This window comes from Heterodontus francisci, chromosome 14 (genome assembly GCF_036365525.1).
Source record: "Heterodontus francisci isolate sHetFra1 chromosome 14, sHetFra1.hap1, whole genome shotgun sequence".
In the NCBI taxonomy this organism is placed as follows: domain Eukaryota; kingdom Metazoa; phylum Chordata; class Chondrichthyes; order Heterodontiformes; family Heterodontidae; genus Heterodontus; species Heterodontus francisci.
In genome coordinates this window covers 66,741,127-66,766,718 of record NC_090384.1, presented here as the reverse complement: position 1 = coordinate 66,766,718, position 25,592 = coordinate 66,741,127, and the positions used below count along the sequence as shown (strand labels likewise).

At 42.8% G+C, this 25,592-nt stretch overlaps 1 protein-coding gene across 2 annotated transcripts in view; it reads left to right on the top strand.

Moving 5' to 3' along the window:
* The window catches only part of LOC137377094 (ecotropic viral integration site 5 protein homolog), a 279,264-nt gene that overhangs the window by 245,444 nt on the left and 8,228 nt on the right, over positions 1-25,592 (top strand). For both annotated transcript variants that reach the window (XM_068046389.1, XM_068046391.1), the window contains one exon: positions 9,273-9,425. In XM_068046389.1, coding sequence (XP_067902490.1) covers positions 9,273-9,425 — 153 coding nt within the window. The remainder of the gene's footprint in view (positions 1-9,272; positions 9,426-25,592) is intronic.

Genomic DNA, 25,592 nt, shown 5'->3' with positions numbered 1-25,592 from the left:
AAGGAGACCTAGGTGGAATCTTTCACTGTTAGTAGCTGAGACCATTAAAGACTCACCCAATATTGCATGTCTGCTGCATATTCTTGACCAACTGTTTTGAAAAATGCAGTAGGCAATTATGTATCTATAGCAGACCTCAGGAAAAAAAATCAGCATTTGATCAATCTCGACAATTTCAGGCAAATTAATCCCACAATACAGGAAATGTTTACAAACTGGAGGGAGCACACAAAGCCTTCAAAGAACAAAGAAAGACAGGCAGTTATATAGCACTTTTCATGATCACCAGATGTCTCAAAGTGTTTTACAGCCAATGAAGTACTTTTGAGGTAGTAACAGGAAATGCTGGCAATACTCAGCAGGTCTGGCAGCATCTGTGGAGAGAGAAGCAGAGTTAACGTTTCAGGTCAGTGACCCTTCATCAGAACATAAGAGTGCTACCAACTGAGCCATGGCTGACACCTAAGAACTAACAGTTAAAGTAATGGCTGCCATTTATGGTTCCCACTGGAGAGGGGCATACAGATATTGCACCTGCCTCTGCTCCTGGCTGTAAAATTTATTTACAACCTCCATCTGGTTGAAGGAAAGGAATACCCAAGCTATCCATAGGGTGCCACTGCTTATTTCATGCAAACTATCTCCAGTAGTAGAACTATCTTCAGTGGTAGGGGTGCAAAACTCAAAAACAAAAACAATCACTTAAAGATCAGTCCAAAAACACAATCAGCTAGTAACAGTGCAATCCAAAGAAAACAATAAAAAAGCCCCAAAACAAGCTCTGCTAATTCACTGCAAAAAGGTCTGCTAGTACAGTACTCCAAGTGCTGCAGGAGCGCGCTTTGCCGCAACTTTTAAAGATGCACATCACTGACCTTGCAATGAATGTGCACTGCATGGGAATTCCCAGGGAAGCAAGGATACTTCCTCAATGTAGCCCCAAATGAATGCGATAATGAGGCACCATCAAACAGGACAAGGCTCCTACGCCCCAGCACTAACCATCAGAAAATGTTTATAGCAGCCCGGTCTTGCACTCCTCTTATCTTAGACTCCATTATAATGAGGCCTGATGCCCAAGATAATAGGTGTATTAGGACTCCTCATTCAGATACAGGGTATGCATCCTACACCCAGTGTTCCCTGTAAGCTACATGTGTGGGCAGTCATGCAGCAACCCGGAAGGTACCACACAGGCTGCTCACAAGCTGTTCCCTTTAATGCAAAGTAATTTAAAGGTACTACACACTGAAATGAACAATGGAAAAAAATTAGAGGGGACATTGCCTGCATACCCAAAATTAGCAAACCAAAATTTCTAAGGTCTTGCATTTACATAGCACTTTTCAGGACCTCAGGACGTCTCAAAGTGATTTACAGACAGTGAACGACTTTTGAGTGTTGTCACTGTTGTACTGTCGGAGTAAAGCTGTAGCAATATATTTGTGCTAAACATTAGTTAGGCCACAATGTTGTGTGTGATTTTGAGTGCTCCATTATAGGAAGCCATAAAAAGCGTAGTATAGATTCACCAGGGTGATGTCAGAGAGGAGAAGCTATAGTATGAGCAATTATTTAAAATGCTGAGACTATTTCCACCATAGCAGGGAAGATTAAGTAGAGAGATTTTTTTTTAATTATGAAGGGTTTTGATCGGGTGAAGACATCAGTGCCAAGCATTCAAGAATTTCAAGAAGTGAGGGCAGTGGTTGGGAGAAATTTCTTTACACAGAGTTGTTGCAGCATGGAATGTTTTGCTACAGTAATTAGAGAGAGGACGTTGCATCTGTGAAGGGAAAACTGGCTAAATATTTGAAATAGGGGAGATACAAGTCTGTGGGTAGAAAATAAGGCAGTAGGATTAATTTTGGCTTGCTCGAGCAAAGAGCCAGCATTAAAGCCATGCTACCCAACCTGAACCCTACTAAACCTGACTACATGTGTCCGGGTCAGGTCGAAATTCCAAGTCCAGCATTTGGGCTCGGGTCGGATCGGGCTGGACACAGGAAGTCACAGGATCAGGCCTACCCATGATTCCTCACTACTCCAGCTGCAGGATTAGCCTGCTGCCGGAAGGAGTTTCATGTCGGGTCTGGTCGGGCGCAAAAAAAATTAAAGGGCTCGAGCTTGGGTCGGGTTCAGATTGGCTGTGGTCGGGTCGGGCCTGGGTCTGGTTTTAATTTTATACCCGAGCCAGGCTTTAGCCAGCATTGACATGATGGGGAAAATGGCCTCTTTCTGTTCAATTCAAACAACAAACAGCTGAGACAACAAAGGAGTTTGGCAGTGCTTAATGTTACATACATTAATGCAAGTAGTTAGTGAATAAGGCAGATGAGCTGAGGGCGCATGAATATGATATCATAGTAATTACTGAAACATGGTTTAAAGAAAGACAGGAATGTTAGCTCACCATTCCTGGTTTCAGATGAGATGGAGAGAGGAATTAAAAAATGAGGATAACAATATTGGTTAAAGAAACAATTACAGCTGTAAGGAGATATGATATGCTAAAAGGATCATCAAATGAGGCCATATGGGTTGAACTGAAGAATGAGAAAGGGGCGATCACATTGCTGGGGGTGTACTATAGGCCCCCAATCAGAGGGAGATAGAAGAGCAAATATATGGGTAAATTGCTGAGAAGTCCAGAAACAATAAGGCTGCTATAGTAGGAGATTTCAACTACCCTAACATTAACTGGGATAAAATCAGTGTAGAGGGTGCAGAATTCCTAAAATGCATTAGGAGAACTTTTTTAGCTGGTATGTAGCAAATCCCAACAAGAGAAGGGCAGTTCTGGACATTAGTTTTACATTATGATTTTTGGCAGGTGGAAGATATAGCAGTGAGAGAGCATTTTGGTGATAGTGAACATAATTAATTTAGATTTAGTGTAGTTATGGAAAAGAACAAAGAAACACCAGGAGTAAAAATTCTCAGTTGGGGAAAGGCTAATTTTACTAAGCTGAGATGTGATTTAGCAGAAGTGGACTGGAAACAGCTACTTGAAGTTAAATCAGTGGCAGAGCAATGGGAAGCATTCGAAGAGGAGAGCCCAGAACAAAGATGTTCCCATGAAGAAATAGATTGGTACTCCCAGATCTAGAGCCCTTTGAATGTCAAGGAGCATTCAGGATAGGATAAGGCAAAAAACGAAACCTTATGTCAGATATCGAGAGCTCAATACTGCAGAAAGCCTAGAGGAATATAGAAAGTGAAGAGGTGAAATTAAAAAAGAAATGAGGAAAGCAAAGAGAGGGCATGAAAAAATATTGGCAAATAAAATCAACTAAAACCCAAAGATGTTTTATAAATGCATAAAGAGCAAGAGGATAACTAAATAAAGAGCAGGGCCTATGAGGGACCAAAAAGGTAACCTGTGTGTGGAGGTGAATGATGTGGGCATGGTTATTAATGAATGCTTTGTATCTGGTTTTGTAAAGTAGGGGGACGATGCAGACATTGCAGTTAAGGAGAAGGAGTGTGAAATATAGCCTAGCTTGGGTATAAAATTAAAACCCGACCCGGGCCCGACCTGACAACAGCCAACCCGAACCCAACCAAGCCCAAGTCGTTTAATTTTTTTAAATGCCCAACCCAACCCGAAAATTACAAACATATTATTGAAACAGAAAAAAATCGTAGATTAAAAGGAAAACAATATGAAACAAAACATCGTGACAATAACAAGAAGGATCAATGAGGGTAGTGCATTTGATGTAGTTGTCATGGTCCTGTAGTTTTTTTTTTCGGGAATATGCAGTTTGCTTTTAAGGCTTGAAAAGGAATTTAAGGCTTTAAGAACTAGCACGCCTCAGGAGTTATAGGCAGGTGCATTTTCGTTGCCTTAGAAACAGCCATTTGGAGACTGCAATTCAAAGGGTGCATTCTCATTACCATAGATACAGCCACTGGGAGTGAGTATTAAGCGATACATTTGTTACAATTCAATTTTGAACTGGCTTTTGAGTTGAAGACAGTTTGTTCTAAGAGAACACACAGATAGCTCTGGTGTTTAGCACCTGAAAAAGAGCTCTCAGCCATTTAAACTGAAGGAATAGGACTTTAGTCTGTTTAATTATTATTATCTCAAAATTCTAAAAAGGTCAAGCCAAAACAGAGATCTCTGGTAATTTAAACTGAAGGAAGGGAAGTTAGACTGTGACCATCTTTTATCCTTCAAAAACTTGAAAGTCAGATTGGTTCTATTGAAAGTGTTCACAAGTTGTTAATTGTTGAAATCCATCGCCGAAGAAGGAAGCATCACTTACTGCTGGAGTTAAACTGTTCTACTGTGGAAGAACCTTTTTTCCCCATCGGACAGCTGTGAGGACTTCAAGCAACATTCTGTGAGGACTTCAAGCAACATTGGATTGTAACTTTGCAAGGACTCTAATTTTTTCTAATTTAAATGTTGTTTATATCTTCATAGTGTTTAAGAATTTAGTTCTTCTAATTAAGGAGTTAATTTGTTGATTTAAAGACACCTGGTTTGGTTAGCCTCATTTGGGGGTTAATAGATAGTACAATTTGGCTGGGTCTTTCTTTAATTTGGAAAATTTTTAATGATATGTTAGGTGATCTGTGGAGCGATGGGATTGAACTAACAGTGCGTTTCTCCCACCACAATCAGAATTGTATATTTTGATTGGGGGCTTTGACTGGAGCAGTCGGTCGTAACATAGTCTACATGGATTTTAGCAAGACTTTGGACAAGGACCCACGTGTTAGACTGGTCAGAAAAGTAAAAGCCCATTGGATTCATGGGAAAGTGGCAAGTTGGATCCAAAATTGGTTCAGTTATAGTAAGCATTAGTTAATATCTTTGTGACTGTTTCCAATGCGATTCCACAAGGCTTAATACTAGGTTCCTTATTTTTCATGGTAGATATCAGTGATTTAGACTTAATCGTAGGGGGCATGATTGAGAAGTTTGCAGATGATACAAAAATTGGTCATGTGGTTGATAGTGAGGAAGAAATCTGGAAACTACAGGAAGATGTCAATGGACCCCCAGATAGGAAAGTAGCAAAAGGAATTCAGTCTGGATAAGCGTGAAGGAATGCGTTTAGGGAGGACAAATAAGGCAAGAAAATGCACAATAAAGGTAGGATTCCAAGAAGTGTAGAGAAACAGTGGCACTGTGGAGTGTATGTCTACAGATCTCTGAAGGTAGCAGGACAGGTAGCTAAGGTGGTTTAGAAGGCATATGGGAAACTTTCCTTTATTAGCCAAGGTATGGAATATAAGAGCAAGAAGGTAATGCTAGAACTGTATAAAACACTAGTTAGGCTACAGCTAGAGAACTGCGTAAAGTTCTCATCACCACAAATACAGGAAGGGTGTGATCACACTGGAGGGGGTACAGAAGAGATTTAAGAGGATATTGCCACGAATGGATGATTTTAGCCAAAAGGAAATTTTGGATAGGCTGGGGTTGTTTGGAACAGAGGAGGCTGAGGGGAGACTTAATTGAGGTGTATAAAATTATGAGGGGCCTCTTAGCATAAAGGTCAATAACCCGGGGCAGAAGGATTAGAGGAGAGTTGAGGAAAAACCTTTGCATCCAGAGAGTAGTGGGGGTCTGGAACTCATTGCCAGAAAGCATGTTAGAGGCAAAAACCGTCATTGCATTTAAAAAAACACTTGGCTGTGCACTTTAATTACCACAACCTACAAGGTAAAGGCCTGCTTGGGTTTGCAAATGAGACCCGAACCGGCCCACGTCCTTCCATTTTTTTCCATGCCCGACCCGACCTGACCATCAGTCAACTTACCTTCCTTTTTTCACTTTGTTCCTTACCTGCACAAGCTTAAAATGACTGTAACAAAACCACCTTTAAAGCCCAAAAAGTAAATTAGCATTAGAGTCACTTACCTGAGGTGGTGATAGAGCGTGTCCGATCCGGCCCAACCCGACCCGAGCCCGATGCTGGACCCGGAAGTGCAACCCGACCCGAACCCGACACCTGTCGTCAGGTCCCGTCGGGTTCGGGTCGGGTAGCAGGCCTTTACTACAAGGTACGATCAAGAGCTGTTAAGTGGGATTAGTCTGAATAGCTGTTTCTGGCTGGCACAGACACAATGGGACGAATGGCCTCCATCAGTGCATAAATTTCTATGATTCTATATTGTGTGGCTCTTTTAGAGTCCCTGATGTTTCTCTGCATCCTGCTGTAATTTTTTCTGCACCCCAACACTTGGCCTAACTTCCCCTACACTTCCTATTATATTTAAAACTTGTGATTTTGGAAAATCACTGATCAAAATTAAATTCTATCATTTAAGTCATACAGTTAAGGGAATTAAAATGGAACTAGAGAAATTCCTTTAAATATATTTCTGTGTACCTCAGAAGAGTAACTCCCCACCACACCCAACTGTCCAGAGGCTTTTCTGAGTGATTGGTAATTAAAACTGAATTAGAGATAATTTTGTGTTGTTTGCTCATGTCCTCTAGAAACTAGATTGAAACAGCACAAATGCAAAAGCATAGAACTCTTACAGCCAATAGCCAGTTGAAACATTGATCACATTAGTCTTGAACTAAACTGAAGCTCAGATCTTGGAATTGAAAGACTGGTATCTAACCCACTCAACTATAGCAAAGGCTATAGTGAACCAAGAGTGAACCAGTTGGTTGGCAAGAAATGAACTCTTGTCGAAGCATTTACTCTTAACTTAGCTAAAGCTTATTCATTTAGCTGGAGTGAATGCTGTAATTGTCAGAGCTGTATTAAAAATGGTTTGTCCTAAAAACATGAAAAATGTAGGATGCTAATTTGTAAAATGTAACATAAATATCCAGAGAAAGAAGGTATGGTTTAGTTTGATTCAATTTTATTAACCTTTCTGAATCATAATCTTAATTTAGCACCTATATTGTGTTGCATTCCTCACCCCCGGCCTCCCCAATGAATGATGACACAGATTGGATTCTTTAACTAGTGATGTATCTAGGGGCGGCACAGTGGCGCAGTGGTTAGCACTGCAGCCTCACAGCTCCAGGGACCCGGGTTCGATTCCGGGTACTACCTGTGTGGAGTTTGCAAGTTCTCCCTGTGTCTGCGTGGGTTTTCTCCGGGTGCTCCGGTTTCCTCCCACAAGCCAAAAGACTTGCAGGTTGATAGGTAAATTGGCCATTATAAATTGTCGCTAGTATAGGTAGGTGGTAGGGAAATATAGGGGCAGGTGGGGATGTTTGGTAGGAATATGGGATTAGTGTAGGATTAGTATAAATGGGTGGTTGATGTTCGGCACAGACTCGGTGGGCCGAAGAGCCTGTTTCAGTGCTGTATCTCTAATCTAATCTAATCTAATCTAATCTAACATTGGGTGATCTAAATTAATCTGACAGCCTAAGGGGCACTGCATTGAATGAAAGAGTAAGGTTGTAAGAAAACATAGATTTCCAATTGAGCACTCTTGGCAGAAATTAAAAGCAAAAATATTCACACCGATGACTATTGATTTTCCTACCATTGAAGTTAATAGATGGAAAACTACAGGCTTGGGAGTGCACAATTTCATGAAAGGTATTCACCAGGAGTGCCAAAACAGAAAATCTCATCTGATATTACTGTGCTTTGTGGTTGACTTTACAAGAGATTAGAATTAGTTTGTAGCTGTGTTGTCTAATTTGAATTTGAATAAGATGATAATATTATCAAAGTGACTCCTGACAACGCAGCTCAGCGCCGACATTATCAGAGCGCTCCCAGCTCCGCACATGCGCAGAATGGACTCCTGCTGTCAGTATGGCGCTGTGCATGCGCAACCTACATCAGCACCTGGCTTGCCAGGACTAATTCACATATGCGTGCGAAAACGTCATCGCGTACTGCAACGTCTGCTCGCCACTCGCTCCCCCCTCACCATTTCCCCCTCAGCCACTCACTCCCCGCTTCACATCAGCCCCCCACCCCCCACCTGCTGGCCACTCGCCACTGCCTCCTCTCATCCGCTCGCTCCCCGTTTCACCCCACCTCCCCCCCGCCCCCCACACCTGTCGGCCACTCGCTCCCCGCCTCACCACTTCTTCCCCCTCGGCCCTCTTCCTCCCCTCTGTTCTGCCTCTGTTCCCCGCTCCCTCCCTCTTCTGCTCCCCGCACTCCCCGCTCCCTCTCGCAATCGCCGCCTCTCTTCCCCACACAGGGGAAGCAGGGGAGAGAGAGAGGGACAAGACAGGCAGGGGAGGGGACGGAGTGGGGAGCAGGTGCGGGGAGCATAGGCAGAGCAGAGGGGAGGAAGTGGCGAGGTCGGGAGCGAGTGGCCAACAGGTGAGGGGGTGGGGGGTTGAAGCGGGGAGCGAGCAGCCGAGGAGAGGAAGTGGCGAGAAGGGGAGCAAGTGGCTCACAGGTTGAGGGGGGTGGTGTGGTGAAGCGGGGAGCGAGTGGGCTAGGGGGGAGAAGCAGCGAGGCGGGAGCGAGCGACGAGCAGACGGGCACAGAAGGCAACGTCGAAGGGAAGTGTGATGGCAGGAGGGATCAGGGTACTGTTGGGGGTGGGATGGAGGCAGCGATCGCGTCACTTTGGGGACTTGGATTTCATTTGTTTATGTAATAAATTAAGCAGCACCATTTTTACTACTGGCAGCTGCCAAAAACGTTGCAGACAGTGAGATTTCAGAGAATGAGGCTGCATTTGTGCATGTGCAAGTACTGCTCCACCTAGTGGTTGCGTTGTCAGCAAACACAGCCCAAAATTATTGATCTAGCTATTCTGCTGTTGTCCACAAGATCAGAAGATGGATTCCCACAAGCAAGAATCTATAATACATTTGATTTTATCCTGTCAGAATACCTACTATATCATCTCCCCATTATACCATTCAACTGTTCCAACATAACTCTCTGCATAAATAAATAGTTCCTGATTTTTGTTCTAAGTTTGGCTTGCATACTCCTGAACCTGTGCCCACTTGTTCTGCTGCTATTATCTATTTGAAAGTATATGCTCATGAATAGCAGATGTGTGAGGGTGGGTAAGAGAAAGTCAAAACCATTCATTTCTGTTATTAGTGTATGATTCCACATCCACACATGATCTTTGCCTATCATACAGATGGTCATCTAACTTTGTGAATGGGTCCTGATGTAATAAAAATGCACAGAATTGATTTTATTAGAATGTTGATAGTGTGCCTGGTATCATTAATTATTCTTATTAATGCCAAACAAGTTTAATTTAGGCATTCACTTTTCACAGTCTCGTTTATATGATCATATTTGTTAAGTTAGAACTTAAACAGAAATATTTTCTTTATTTAGAGCGCCTGGTGAAAATGTCATTAGAAGATCTCCGAGAATTCCTTCAGGAAATTATGTCTAAAAACTTTCATTATGATGATGATGTTGTTATTGATCAACTGGAAAAGTCCATGGTCGAGCTTAGAAAACTGAAGCTTGAACTTCCTCCACCAGGTAAGTAGCAATTCTACAGCAGGCCAGCTTATTCATCCTTTAACATTTATCTCCATTTTAAGTTCCAAGCAACATTTGTCAAATGCAGAAAATCCTGTTTTTAATATATTATATATTTTGCTTTAATTATTATAAATAACATCACACTCCTCCACCTTCCTTCTACTGAAGAGCTTTTTTTCTTCCCTTTGACCCCACTACGCCATACATCACTCCCTCACTCGAGAGCAAAGTTAGCATTCTAAACTACAGGCTTCTGGCTCAGTGATGAATTTCATGCAATGTTCCTTCCTTCACTCTGAATTAAAGGATCGCCTCCAGTTGGCATCTGTCCAGAGAGTAGCCAAGGTGGAGATCACAATATGAGCAACTGGGGCAGTTGACATGTTACGCCTCCCATTTTGCAGTAGTTTTCAGAAGAAGTTTACTTTCTGCCTCTACTTTGAGACATGTCAAAACTGTTGTAATGGAAATGGAGTTAGACAGTTGACATCAGGTCAAAAGAGGCAAAAATCTCACTGAATAATTGTACTAAAATGTACATTTAATGGATATTCATCAAACCTTTCAAATTTAATATGGATTTAGACAATGTGTGAAAGTGAAAAATTGATTGCAAAATTATCAATGTTATTGCAAAAATGGCTGCTAAAACCAGTACCAGCAATGTAAGGAATCCATGCGCAAATATACTGAATAATCACTGCAGTAAGTCTCTACTTCATTGTAAATCACATGCATGGTGTGTGCTCTGCCTATTTGTACCTGTATTTGCAATCAGGGTTCTATAAGTGCCAAATTTGCATATTTAAGCAGGCTTACACCTTTTACAAGCTGTAGCTTGGTGCTATCCACTCCCCCTTCAATTTTCACTTGTTGGCCTCCGGTTTTCAGATGCATGGAGTTAGGTCACAGATCAGCCGTGATCTCATTGAATGACAGAACAAGCTCAAGGGGGCAAATTGCCTACTCCTGTTCAACGTTCCCTCTAATTTTTTTTGCAGTGTGCAATTTATTTAAGTGTGCAGCCCCTTTAATTTTTTTTTTTACACAGGCACATATGCAAGGTAATTTCAGGGGGCCAACTTGTGTGTGGCCTGCACAGAGACTTAGAAGTGAAGGCCGGCTACCCGACCCGAACCCGAGGGGACCTGACGACGTGTCGGGTTGGGTCGGGTTGCACTTCCAGGACCGGCATTCTGGCTTGGGTCGGGCCAGGTCAGACACGCTCTATCACAGGTTAAGTGGCTCCACTGTTAATTTAATATTTGGACTAGAATGGTGGTCTTGTTACAGTTACTTTAAGCTTGTGCAGATCAGCAACAAAGTGAAAAATGGAAGGTAGGTTAACTGATGGTCGGGTCGGGCGTGGGAATAAATGGAAGACTCGTGCCGGGTCGGGCTTGGGTCGGGAGTGGTTCTGTTGAGCTCGGGTCAGGTTTTTTTTTGCAGACCTGAGCAGGCCTTTACTTAGAGGGAACATTGTTCCTGTTCCTGTGTACACCAACAGATATTAGGTTTCTTGTACCACCTTGTGGCCACTTTGAGGTATTGCATCTAAAAATGTTACCAATCAAGTTGCATAACTTACATCAGGGGTTCTCAACCTTTCTGCTTCTGACGCCCCCTCCCCCTTCCATGTTACAAAAATTTCATAGCCCCTGCAACACAAGTTTTTTTTCTGTATAAAATGTAAGTATACAATCAAAAGTATATATTTATAGTTATTTTTGTTTCACTTAATGTGAAACTTGTTGCTGGTGCTTCGCAACAACTCTCAATTCCAATGCTGGAAACACTCAGCAGGTCAGGCCACCTTGGCGGGGGAGAGAAAAAGAGTTAATGTTTCAGGTCGATGACCCTTCATTAGAACTGGAACTCCGTTTCTCTCTCCATCTGCTGAGTGTTCCTAACATTCTCTATTTTTAATTTCACCTTTCTAACATCTTCAGTATTTTACTTGCTTTACCTGCCTCTATGTGAGATCTTGAAAGCACCATAATCCTCCCCAAGAAAGGTTATACATAAAGAAATGAAAGAAAGATTTGCTGGAACCACTCAGCAGGTCTGGCAGCATCTGTGGGAAGAAAAGCAGAGTTAACGTTTCGGGTCAGTGACCCTTCTTCGGAAGTTCCGAAAAAGGGTCACTGACCCGAAACGTTAACTCTGCTTCTCTTTCCACAGATGCTGCCAGACCTGCTGAGTGGTTCCAGCATTTCTTGTTTTTATTTCAGATTTCCAGCATCCGCAGTATTTTGCTTTTATTTTAAAGAAAGATTTGCATTGGTATAGTGACTTACATGACTACCAGAGGTCTCAAAGTACTTTACAGCCAATGAAGTACTTTTGAAGTGTAGTCACTGTAGGAATGTAGGAAACGTGGTAGCCAATTTGCACACAGCAAACTCCCACAAAAAGCAATGTGATAATAGCCAGAAAATCAATTTTTCTAACATTGATTGAAGGATAAATATTGGCCAGGACACTGGGATAACTCCCCTGCTTTTTTTCAAAATAGTGCCACCTGAGAGGGTAGAGGATGCCTCAGTTTATCATCTCATCCGAAAGCCTGCAACTCCAATAGTGCAGCACTCCCTCAGTACTGCGCCGGAGTGTCAACTTTAATTTTTGTGCTCAAGTCCTGGAGTGGGATATGGGACTTTTACAGATGGAAATCAAAAAACGCAACATCTGCAGTGTAATAGGGGTATGAAGTTATAAAATGAAACCAAGAGACCTGTGAATTTCATGCTGAATGTCCAGATGTACCAAGACCTGGATAATATCCAGGCATGGGCTGATAAGTGACAAGTTACATTTGTGCCACCCAAATGCCAGGCAAAGATCATCTCAAACAAAAGAGATCTAACCATAATCCCTGCCCACGAAAGGTTATATATAAAGAAAGAAAAGAAAGATTTGCATTGTGTAGTGACTTCCATGACCAACAGAGGTCTCAAAGTGCTTACAGTCAGTGAAGTACTTATGAAGTGTAGTCACTGTAGGAGCGTAGGAAATGTGGCAGCCAATTTGCACACAGCAAACTCCCACAAAAAGCAATGTGATAATGGCTAGATAATCTGTTTTTCTGTCATTGATATTCTCCATCCCAGAGTGTTGAAAGAGGTAGCTATGGAGATAGTGGATGCATTGGTGATCATCTTCCAAAATTCTATAGATTCTGGAACGGTTGGAAGGTTGCAAATGTCACCCCATTTTTTAAGAAGAAAGGGAGAGAGAAAACAGGGAACTACAGACCTGTTGGCCTTATTTCTCTAGTAGGGAAAATGATAGAATCTATTCTAAAGAATGTGATAAATGGACACTTGGTTAATAATGATCTGATTGGGCATAGTTAACATGGATTTATGAATGGGAAATCATGTTTGACGAACTTGTTGGAGTTTTTTGAGGATGTTACTAACAGAATTGATAAAGGGGAGTTGGTGGACATCGAATACTTGGATTTTCAGAAGCCTTTTGATAAAGTTCCCCACAGGAGCTTGGTTGGCAAAATTAAAGCACATGGGATAGGAGGTAATATACTGGCATGGATTAAGGATTGGTTAACAGGCAGAAAACAGAGAGTAGGAATAAACGGGTCATTCTCTTATTGGCAGGCTGTGACTAGTGGAGTACTGCAAGGACCGGTACTTGAGCCCCAGCTGTTCACAATATATATCAACGATTTGGATGTGGGGACCAAATGTAAAATTTCCAAGTTCGCGGATGACACAAAACTAGGTGGGAATGTGTTGTAAGGAAGATGCAAAGCAGCCTCAAGGGATTTGGATAGACTTAGTGAGTGGGCAAGAACATGGCAGTTGGAATATAATGTGGAAAAGTGTTATCCACTTTGGTAGGAGGAATAGATGTGCAGAGTATTTCTTAAATAGTAAGAGATTAGGAAGTGTAGATGTACAAAAGGACCTGTGTGGACTCGTCAATAAATCACTGAAAGCTAACGTGCAGGTGCAGCAAGCAATTAGGAAGGCTAATGGTATGTTAGTCTTTATCGCAAGAGGATTTGAGTACAGGAGTAGCGAAGTCTTGCTTCAATTTTATAGAACCTTGGCTAGACCTCAGCTGGAGTACTGTGTGGAGTTGTGGTACCCTTACCTTAGGAAGGATATTATTGCTAGAGAGGAAGTGCAACAAAGGTTTGCCAGACTTGTTCCCAGGATGGTAGGACTGTCCTATGAAGAGAGATTGGGGAAACTGGGCCTGTATTCTCTCGCGTTTCAAAGAATGAGAGGTGATCTCCTTGAAACCTACAAAATACTTAAAGGGATAGACAGGGTAGATGCAGCTAAGATGTTTCCCCTGGTTAGGGAGTCTAGAACCAGGGGACACAATTTCAAAATAAGGGGGTAGCCACTTAGGACCGAGATGAGGAGAAATCTCTTTACTCAGAGGGTTGTGAATATTTAGAATTCTCTACCCCAGAGGGCTGTGGAAGCTCAGACATTGAGTATGTTTAAAGCAGAGATTGACAGATTTCTAAACACAAGTGACATAAAGGAATATGGGGATAGTGTGGGGAAAAAGGCATTGAAGTTGATGATCAGCCATGATTGTATTGAATTGGGGAGCAGGCTCGATGGGTTGAATGGCCTACTTCTGCTCCTATGTTCCTAACCAACTCCCCTTGATGTTCAACAACATTACCATCACTGAATCCCCCACTATCAACATCCTGGGGGTTACCATTGACCAGAAACTGAACTGGACCAGCTACATAAATGCTGTGGCTACAAGAGCAGGTCAGAGGCTGGGAATTCTGCAGCGAGTAACTCACCACCTGTCTCCCCAATGCCTGTCCATTATCTACAAGGAGTGTGATGGAATATTCTCCAGTTGCCTGCATGGGTGCAGCTCCAGTGAGTATGACTATGTCAGGCTGTTGTTTGACTAGTCTGTGGGACAGCTCTCCCAACTTTGGCACAAGCCCCCACTTGTTAGTAAGGAGAACTTTGCAGGGTTGACAGGGCTGGGTTTGCTGTTGTCGTTTCTGGTGCCTAGGTTGATGCAAGGTGGTCCATCCGGTTTCATTCCTTATCAACCTTTTAGTGGTTAGATACAACTGAGTGGCTTGCTAGGCCATTTCAGAGGGCATTTTAAGAGTCAACCACATTGCTGTGGGTCTGGGGTCACATGTAGGCATCAGGTAAGAACAGCAGATTTCCTTCCTTAAAGGCCATTAGTGAACCAGATGGGCTTTTGCGACAATCGACAATGGTTTCATGGCCATCATTAGACTAGCGTTTTAATTCCAGATTTTTTTATTGGTTGAATTCAAATTCCACCTTCTGCCATGGTGGGATTCAAACCCATGTCCCCAGGGGAATACCCTGAGTCTCTGGGTTACTAGTCCATCGCCACCACCTCCCCGATGTGCAGATACAGTGATGTATTTTTGGTTAAGACACATGGGACAATCAGTAAGACTTCTACTTGTGTACTATTACAAAGATACATTTACGCTACTCCACTTCAGTGGGCCACTTTACTTACATTCTGTCTGTTCAATGCAGAGCTTCCCTAATTCTTCACTTTCCCAATCTCTCCAGGGCCCCAAGTTAATATCAGGGCCAAAGTATCTGTATTGACTCTGAAAGAAACTCCTTTCAAAGAATTAGAAACATATAAGGATCTACAGCACAGTAGGAGGTCATTAGGCCCATCATTAGGCCCATCATGTGGACTGAGAAAGACCTATCCAGTCTAATCCCACCTTCCAGCTCTTGATTCGTAACCCTGTGGGTTTTGGCACCTCAAGTGCATTTCCAAGTGATTTTTTTAATGCAATGAGGGTTTCTGCCTGTACCACTCTTCCAGGCAGTGAGTTCCAGACTCCCACGACTTTATGGATGAAAAAATTACTCCTCGCCTCCCTTCTAGTCCTTCTACCAATTACTTTAAATCAATGCAGAGAGGTCAATAACCGGGGGCAATCGGAAATATGTCCTTCCTATCCATTCTATCAAGACTCCTCAATTGTGTACACCATATTTGAGTCTCCCCTTCAGCCTCCTCTGTTCCAAAGAAAACAACCGCAACCTATCCAATCTTTCCTCTTAGCTAAAATTCTTCATTCCTGGCAACATACTCGTAAATCTCCTCCATACCCTCTCTAGTTTGATCACATTCTTCCTGTAATGTGGTGACCGGAACTGTACACAGTACTCTAGCCGAGATCTGTTTAGTGTTTTATATAGTTCTAGCATAACCCTCCTGCTTTTATACTCTAGCCTCAGCCAGTAAAGGAAAGTATCCCATATGCCTTCTTGACCACCTTATCTACCTGTTGCTACCTTTAGGGATTGTATGTATACACATGGTGCCTCTATTCCTCTACACTTCTCGGAATCCTACAGTTGTTACGTATTTTCTTGCCTTGTTAGCCTTCCCCAAATTCATTACCCCACACTTCTCCAGATTGAATTCCATTTGCCACTTTTCTGCCCACCTGACCAGTCCATTGATATCATCCTGCACTTTACAGTTTTCTTCCTCACTATGAACCACATCTAAAGACTTCTTAATCATGCCCCCTGCATGTAAGTCTGAATCGTTGATATATACCCACAAACAACAAAGGGCCCAGTTCTGACCCCTGCAGAACCTCACAGGAAATAACCTTCCAGTCACAAAAACAGCTTCCGGCCACTTAAGCAATTTTGGATCCAACTTGCCATTCTCCCTCATTGTTAGAGAGACTTCCAAGCCTGTTTGTGACAAAGACACTGAGACTAGGATGCTTTGGTGGAGATTGTTTATTGCTTGCCACAGAGCTTACTTCTCCACTCCTAGGCAGACCAGACTAAGTTGGGAGTAACTCTAAATCAACAGTCTTACCTAGAAAACGTTAAGGAGCTTAATCGGGCAATTAGAGTCATAGAGTTATAATTAAACTGGTTGTGCACACAAACTAGGTCAGATGCTTGCTATGATGTGTTAGAATTGAGCACAACCAGTTTAATTGCTCGCTTAAGCTCCTTAACTGGTCTGTTACTTCCTTGGTTGCAGAGTCTTCCTTTTGTGAGTATCTGGCCCAATTTATTGGGATCCTATTAACATTCTCTAGGTAAGACTGTTGATTTAGGGTTACCCCCCAACTTAGTCTACCTAATATTCAACCCTATATATTTAAAAGCTCCGGAATCCCAACTTCCAATTTTAAATTCCTGTAGAACTTTACCACAAATTTCTCAAATGCCGCAGATCCTCCCCACAGAAAATAGTCTACGTACAGCAAGAAAATGACTGCTAGTTTTTCTTTATAGTACCAATAAAACATTGCTGGATCCGCTTTTAGCTGAATACAGCCAGCTTTTAGTAGGACGGAACTAACTGAAAAATACCACAGCCTAGATGCATCATTTAGCCCATAAACACACTTGTTTAGCTTCCATAATTTCCCCTCTATATCTCCAGCTTCTTTTGGTGCCTTTAAAAATACTTTCCTTTGAAATTTCTCCCCTTGCAAAAATGCTGATTTTATGTCAATGGACTTACATTCCAATGTGTGTGTCACTAAAAGGGCTAGGAAAATCCTCAAACTTGCTTTTCCTGCTGTTGGGGAGTCTACTCTAACTTCTTGGTCACCTAGTCGTTCCTCAAATTCCCGAGCTACAAGTCTGGCCTTAGCTTTATACATACCATCGGGAAGTACTTTTCTTTGTACAGATCCATCTATGGGACAATGTTGGTTGTCCTCTATCAGGCATCTCCATGTATTTGCCATACTCTCTCCAACTGTCAAGCTCTTTTTGTTCTACATCCTTTTCCAACTTACCATATAACTTGTTAGTAGCCACTAGAGCTTCTCTATCATAAGGGCTCCTACTTCTTGTGGTGCTCCTCACCTGCTCTCTGGTCCTTGCTCTTGTGAAACCGATGAAGGGTCACTGACCCGAAACGTTAACTCTGCTTCTCTTTCCACAGATGCTGCCAGACCTGCTGAGTGGTTCCAGCATTTCTTGTTTTTATTTCAGATTTCCAGCATCCGCAGTATTTTGCTTTTATTATCTTGTGAAACCATGTTCCCTACTAGATTTCCTATCCCTTTCTGGACTGCTACTACTCGACCTGTCCCTCCTATGACCAGACTTCCTTTCACAAGTTTGTGACCTTTTCCTTGAGCTATGATCATCTTCAGGCCCACTGTCTGAACTTACACTACATTTTCTGGCCTTCCACATTTTCACTTCCTCTGCCAATCCAAAGGTCTGATATCATGTCCCTTGTCTTGCACATTCAACCAATGTATGTATTTCCCTGTGGCCTTTCCTGCCCTTCCTATAATGGTGGCTTCCCTCATTCACTAGCCCCTTCTGGCATATATGTCACTGTGGTCCCAACTTTCAGTAGTTGACCTTTGGGATAAATGGCTTTATCTTGATCTTCACTATCACGGGTCCACTGTCAGTTAGCCCGTTATCTGCCACAATCTGTTGCTTATAAAGGTCCGACATATACTCATGCAAAGTACATGGTGCATCATCAGTGTCCATCATTGTTCAGATTCTGTCAATCTATAATCAGTGCCAATAAGCCGCGAGAATGTATTCTAACGGTTTGGTTGCCATGTTGCAAAATTACTGTTTTGCCATCAGTGCCTATAACTTTACCTGGGCCTCTCCATTCTTTCTGCCCTTCTCTTTTGTAATATACCATGTCCCCAGTATTAAAATTCTTTTGGACTGATCCGATAACTCAAAGCTCTCCAGATTTTTTCTGAAACCTCTGCCTTAATAAATGCTCTTCTTCCTACATGTATGGCATTCAAATGTTCTGCAAAAATTGAACTAATTGTAGTCCCCTCTAAAGCCGGGGCATGATCCCACATTCCCGAAGATATTTTTGGATTCCTGCCATAAACTAATTGATAAGGGCTGTAGCCCCCAACCATTTGAAGCGTGTTTTTTGCATGTACTGCCCATGCCAGAGCAATCATCAATTTACAATTTGGTTGGTCGGCTAAAATTTTTTGGAGCATTTCGTCAATCACGGCGTGATTTCTCTCACAAATCCCATTACTAAAAGGACTTTCTGCTATCTTGTGCATTGCTACAATATTTATATTTTCACACATACTCCTGAACTCATCATTGGCAAATTCTCCTCCATTGTCAGTTAAAAATCTAGCTGGTGCTCCAGACCTGTTCCTATCCACCTTTCCATTATCTTGTCCACTATTACTTTTTTGTCTTTACTATAAATTACCATTGGCAGACTGAATCTAGTTGCTACGTCTATAATGTGTAGAAGAAAAATGTTTTTGTCTTTATCCCACACCTTCAAGTCCAATGCTACGATTTAATTAAAGTTCCTTGCTAATGGGAGATTCACTGCGGGTCGTGAATGCGTCCTCCTGTATTTTTTTTTTACAGAGATCATATTTCCACTAATATCTTTGATAAGTTTAGTGTAGTCATCATCTATTACCCCTGAAATAAAAGCAAAATACTATAGATGCTGGAAATCTGAAATAAAAACAAGAAATGCTGGAAATACTCAGCAGGTCTGGCAGCATCTGTGGAGAGAGAAGCAGAGTTAACGTTTCAGGTCAGTGACCCTTCATGAGAACTCTATTATCTATTAACCCTGCATCTTTTAACAGAACCTTCAACCTATGACAAGATGGATGTGCAAACTGTTGGTGTAGGTTTGAAATAATCTGCCTTTTCTCCTTTAAATCCGTACCCCGAGATGCCATTAATACCTCTTTAACATCCTTCTTAGAGATATTAGGTGGAACTCCACTGCAAACCTTCCTCCAGTCCGAAAAACATCCATTAACCACTACTCTTTGTTTCCTGTCACTCAGCCAGTTTCTTTTCCCATGTTGCTACCGTCCCTTTTATTCCATGAGCTACAAATTTGCTCACAGGCCTGTTGTGTGACACTGTATCAAATGTCTTTTGAAAGTCGATGTACACCACATCAACTGCATTGCCCTCATCAACCCTCTCTGTTACCTCCTCAAAAAACTCCAGCAAGTTAGTTAAACATGATTTTCCCTTAAGAAATCCATACTGGCTTTCCTTAATTAACTCACTGTCCATGTGACTATTGATTTTGTCCCTAATTATTTTTTCTAGAGGTTTTCCCACCACCGAAGTTAAAATGACTGGCCTGTAGTTGCTGGGCTTATCTTTACACCCTTTTTTGAACAAGGGTGTAATGTTTGCAATTTGTCAGTCCTCTGTCACCATCCCCGAGTCTAAGGAAGACTAAAAAATTATGGCTAGTGTCTCTGCGATTTCCACCCTCACTTACCTCAGTATCCTTGGATGCATCTCATCCGGCCCTAGTGCTTTATCCACTTTAAGTACAGACAGCCTATCTAATACTTCTTCTTTATCAATTTTAAACCGCTCAAGTGTCTGACCTACCTCCTCTTTCAACATTGCCTGGGTTGCGTCTTCTTCCTTGGTAAAGTCAGATGCAAAGTATTAATTTAATACCTCAGCTATGCCCTCTGCCTCCATGTGTAAATTCCCTTTCTAGTCCCTAATCGGTCCCACTCCTCCTTTTACCACCCTTTTACTATTTATATGCCTATAGAAAACTTTGGGATTTCCTTTAATGCTAGCTGCCATTAAAAAAAACCTCTGAAAACACATTTACACATTGGTGCCCGGGAGAAAGAATTTGACCTGTTCTGGAATGCTTGTTTTAAATCAGCAGTAATGATATGTACTGCACTTTGACATTTTTGTCTTTTTTCCTACAAGCAAAAAATGGCAAAAAGGCACACTTCAGAATGCTTCACAGGGTTCTGTTTATGCACAGTATTTTGCTTTTCAGAAGTAGATGCCTCCTGTTTATACAACTCATTTTCTCCCTCCTCCTCATGAAGTTGCTGACTCATTCTTTGGTGCATTTTCTTGAGTGTCATCAGTCCTCTGATACCTCAGCCAAATGGTCATGCTTAATATTGGAGCCTTGTGAGTGCTGGCAGGCTATTTGACTGAGGCAAACATCACAGTAGAGCTGGCAAACATCACAGTAGAGCTGGCTCCTGTCCTGACCTGCCATCTACACATTCTCTTTCCAGCTAGGGTCACTAAATAGCAATCAGGAGCAGAAAACCTGGCTGATTTTATTTTTCATCCTTCCTGGCCTAGATATTCTGGTGGTAATTTTGACTTTGTGAGATAGTGTAAAACAGGTGATAGTGAATGAGAAGCCCACTTTATATCTTTCCCAATATTTATTTCCATTGTGGAAATCAAAATCAGGAGGGCTGTGAAACGGGCTGCCAATTTGATATCACCTGTTTTACACTATCCCACAAAGTCAAAATTACTCCTGTTGAGTGTTCTTGCTGGTAACTCAGCCGAGGTCAGTCTAGTCATCAAGGACAAAGGCCGAAACATTCCTGATCTTTAAAGTTCAGTACAATACCCAGAGCATCATTTACCCACTCGACCATCAGGGGAAATAAGTGCAACCAATTTTGATCTGACCCTGAAAGATCAGTAGTGACCCTTGATGGTAGTTGGACTTTCTTCTGTAGCCTGTGATTACCACCTTTACCCAGTCTTGTATTTTAGTACTTTTCCTTTGTAGTTTACTGTATACATGCACTAATTGAGAATGTACCTAAGCAAGTATGAAAATAGTATGCAATTGTGAGATTTTGATCATAGATACTTGAATATTTAAAAAAAAACTGAGGAAACACAAGGGGCAATGTGCAGAATACAAGAAAAATGAAATGTGTACAACTTTCTATTTCTGTCTCTCTGTTGGGAGTAGCAATTCTATTGTTGTTTTCTAACAGTCTTCCTTTTCTCTGTATGTTTCTGTATCAACATGCCAACCAGTGTCCTTGACAATAACAATAATATCATAAATAGTCACTTGGGAATACACAACTTGATATTGCTGAAAAAAGTGACATGCTGTCAATGCTTTTTGTCTTGCACTCATCAGGACAGACGCAAAAATTTGAGCAACAGATGAAGCTAGCCATTTCACATTGCTACTGTGCAGTTGCAACACAAGTGGTATTTTTCACTAAAAGGATGCTGCCATCAAGCCAAAAAGATGTTCTGCCTACCATGCAAATGAATTCCAGTGCCAGTGCGATGCCAGGTACATAGGCCGTACATCCCAATGACTGGTGAATCGTACCAAACAGCATATCTCTTCAGCTGTTTGCAATAGCTAGAGTACTAATTGTACTCAACCAGCCGTACTCGCAAAACTCAGAACACAATATCTAACGTTAGATGTGTTTCCTCAATTGGACAGCACTTACTGAACAATCCCGAGTGTTTACACGAACAACCGATTTAAGATTATCATTTGGGCTCACATGTGGCTCACTTACACTTGCCAGAAGCTACATATATTCATGCATAGGGACCTGTCCTCTGCAGGCAAAAGGAACTTGTCCACAGTTTGCACTTTTTTGAATTAAACATAGCATGGGGAACAACAGTTCCCTGGTGCATTCTCCCTGGCAATGCTTTGACTGATCCAAGTCGACTTGCCAACCAATCAGCACCCTTTTCTCATGCAATATAAATTGTTGCTCCCATTGAAATTTGGCATTCTTGCATCTGTCCTGATGAGAGCAAGACAAAAAGCTTCCGATAGTCTATTTTTTTCAACAATATTATCATTTAAAAAATCAATTGTTTTCGCACAGTTTTTAGACGGATTCATTTCTCTTGTTGTAATATCCTCAGACAATTCACTTCAAAGGTCCCGTTAGATATTTGCTGATACTACACTTACAGCTGAGGGTTTTTCTCTTCTGTCTCACTTCCCCCACTGTGTCTTTCCCTTATCACCTGGTGGAGATAATTCATGCTGAGTTGCACTTCTTTAGACTCCGACAACCTTCTGGTAGTTCACACAACTAATCATTCTGTATATCTGTGCCCATTTTAAAAAGTGTCGGCAGGTCTTTTGGCTGTGAGGCATCACGGAAGAGCTCAACCATGGCCTTCAAGGCTATACTTTCTAGCGGGGTTCACTTGATACAAATTGGGATAGGGAGCCCTGTTTTTTTTCTCCACCTAAGGATATTGAGTTTAATTATGGCCCCCACTGCTGCTCTGGTAAAGATCAGCAGACTGCATAGATATGAACTTGAACACAAGGCCTATCGGGACTGTCTAGCTCTGTACCACACTATACGGTAGATTTACGCATTGAACCATCAAGGAGCAGAGCAGAGGTTTACATTCAATTTGTGGGCCTTCTATGGCTTTGACTTGATGCGACTATTTGCAACACAACTGCACATGCCACATGCTGCCATCCTACATTATTACAGTGACTACACTACAGAAGTACTTAATTGGCTATCAACATCTTGGGCGTTACCATTGACCAGAACTGAACTGGACCAGCCACATAAACACTGTAGCTACAAGGGCAGGTCAGAGGCCGGGAATTCTGCGACGAATAACTCACCTCCTGACTCCCCAGTGCCTGTCCACTATCTACAAGGCACAAGTAAGGAGTGTGATGAAAATACTCCTTATGAAATGAAGCTCAACACCATCCAGGTCAGAGCAGCCCGCTTGATTGGCACCCCATCCAGCACCTTCAACATTCATTCCCTTCACCACTGACACACAGTGGCAGCAGTGTGTACCTTCTACAGGATGCATTTGCAGCAACTCAAAGTGCAAGTCACACAAGAGCACATTGACATGAAAATTTCATCTTGCCCTGAGGAGGATGAGTTTGACTTACACATACTTCCACTTTCATTTGTAACCTCCTGTTTCCTAGCAACCTACTACTCTCCAGCTGATAGACCGGACGGTCAGCCAACTCTAATACCTCAAATTGCTCCTTTGTGCCAGATTATAGACAATTTCAACATTTCCTCCCCATGAAGGCACAGCCACAATGAAAACATCTGTGAGGACACTCACAAATGTGAACATGTGGCCTATCACTCTTTGATGATATGCTGTCTACCTTCCAATTCAATTGAATCAGAAAATACTAACATCCATATTTTCTCACAATCTCATGTAACATTTTTTCTTAACTTAGTTTGGAATAAGCATGGCTGTTGCCTTGTGTCTTTGTTTGTGTGCTAGAACCATCACCTGCTTTTTCCCTGCCCCTGTAAAATTTGTTCCTTCTGGCCGCAGAGGAAAAAGAACCTGTTCTAACCTATGCAGCAGTGATTATCTTGTCTTTCAGAAAGATGACTACAGGATACCACTCTTTTCCAGATCTGTTAGTATTTACATAATTATTATGTCGGCAGGAGTTAGTTTTCTTAGTAATTTATATTCTCCTTCATTGGTGAAGGGGAACATTATGGCAGACCAAGTGTACCCAGAAGCAGAGTTCCATTTTCATGCCGGCAGATCTACTGTGGACATGATCTTCTCCATAGGCCAGCTACAAGAGAAGTGTAGGGAACAGAGTATACCCTTTTACCTTACTTTCGTAGATCTCACGAAGGCATTCATCACCATCAGCAGAACAGGGCTGTACGAGGTTTTGGGAAAAATAGGCTGCCCACCAAAGCTCCTCAGTCACATCGGCTCCTTCCATAACAACAGTTTGATGGCTCCACTTTCGACTTTTTCAGAGTGAAGAATGGAGTGAAACAGGGTTGTGTTCTAGCCTCCACTCTAGTTGGCATCTTCTTCTGCATGCTCCTGACCTTCACCTTCCCTGCAGATATGGGAGGAGTCTGCTTGCACACTAGGTCAGACGGCAAGCTCTATAATCTTATCAAGGTTGAAAACGAAGACAAAAACACATCGCGTCCTAAACAGAGAGCTCCTCTATGCTGATGATGCTGCGCTAGTCGCTCATGCGGAAACTGTGGCTAGAATTTTACATGGCGGGAAAGACCTCGAACACCAGCTTAAAAGTCGGGGGCAAGCCCTCCTCCGCTGGGCCTGGAAGCCCCGCAGTGATTTTGCGTGGCCCAGGCCTTGAATTGGCCTTGGGCGGGACTTCCACCCCACTGAGGCAGGAAGTCACACCTCCAAAAGCTGCAGCCAATCAACGGGCTGTCAGCTGTTCAGTCCCAGCAGTGCCACCAGGAGCGGTGGCCACTGCCGGCACTGTACTCAGCCAAAAGAGGACCATGGACGTCGGCCTCCATAAAGGTGAGTGGGGTTGCAGGCCTTGCCGGGGACGATCGTCTGGGCCCCAGCGAGGGGGGTGGGGATCGTTCAGGGGGACTGGAGAGGTGATTCATCAGGGGTGGCTTGTGCTGCTGCAGGTCCCTCTGCTTGGTATTACTGGGTAGCCCCCTCAGGTGCTGAGGTTCCTGGCCGCCACTGACGGAGGAGGCCCTTAAGTGGCAATTAATTACTTAAGGGTTTTAATTGGCCTGGGTCAGGCAGGCTGGTTTCAACCTATCCTGCTGCTGATAAAATGGCAGTGGGGGGTGGGTAGGCGACGGGAACAGCACCCCCTACCTCCCACTCAATTCTGTGCCCCCCCCCCCCCCACCCCCCACTGCCACCAGGCCCTCTCCCGGGGGCATAAAATTCCAGTCTCAGCTACAAAGACTCATGGACTGCCTCTCCCATGCCTGTAACCTATTCTCCTTGACCAAAAGCATCAAGAAAACAGTGGACATGGGACAAGGTGTTGCATCTCTGTCCCTGATCACACTAAATAACACCCCACTGGAAGTAGTGAGCAAATTCTGCTACCTTGGGTCCACAGTGACAGACAATCTGTCCCTTGATGCAGAGCTTGATACATGTACAGGGAAAGCAGCTACCACCTTTGGACAACTCATGAAACATGCATGGAATAGTACCAAGCTGACCCTTAGGACCAAGCTGATGGCTTATAAGGCCTGTGTTCTCAGCATGTATGGCTGTGAAACATAGGCAACTTACAGCAACCAAGAAAAGAAACTCAATAATTTCCATCTTCGTTGTCTGTGGCGCATTATGGGTATATCCTGGCAGGACAAAATCATAAATGCGGCAGGTCTCTTAAAGGCATCGCTCCCAAGTTGTTGGCACTAGTCAAACCGACGCGGCTTTGGTGGATCAGACACGTTCGCAGGATGAAAGATGGTAACATGCCCAAGGACCTTCTGTATGGTGAGGTAGCTGGGGCCAGATGGCCAGTGGGGTGCCCTAAGCTCCGCACCAAAGATGCTTGCAAGTATAACATGAAGGCCCTAAACGTCAACTGTGG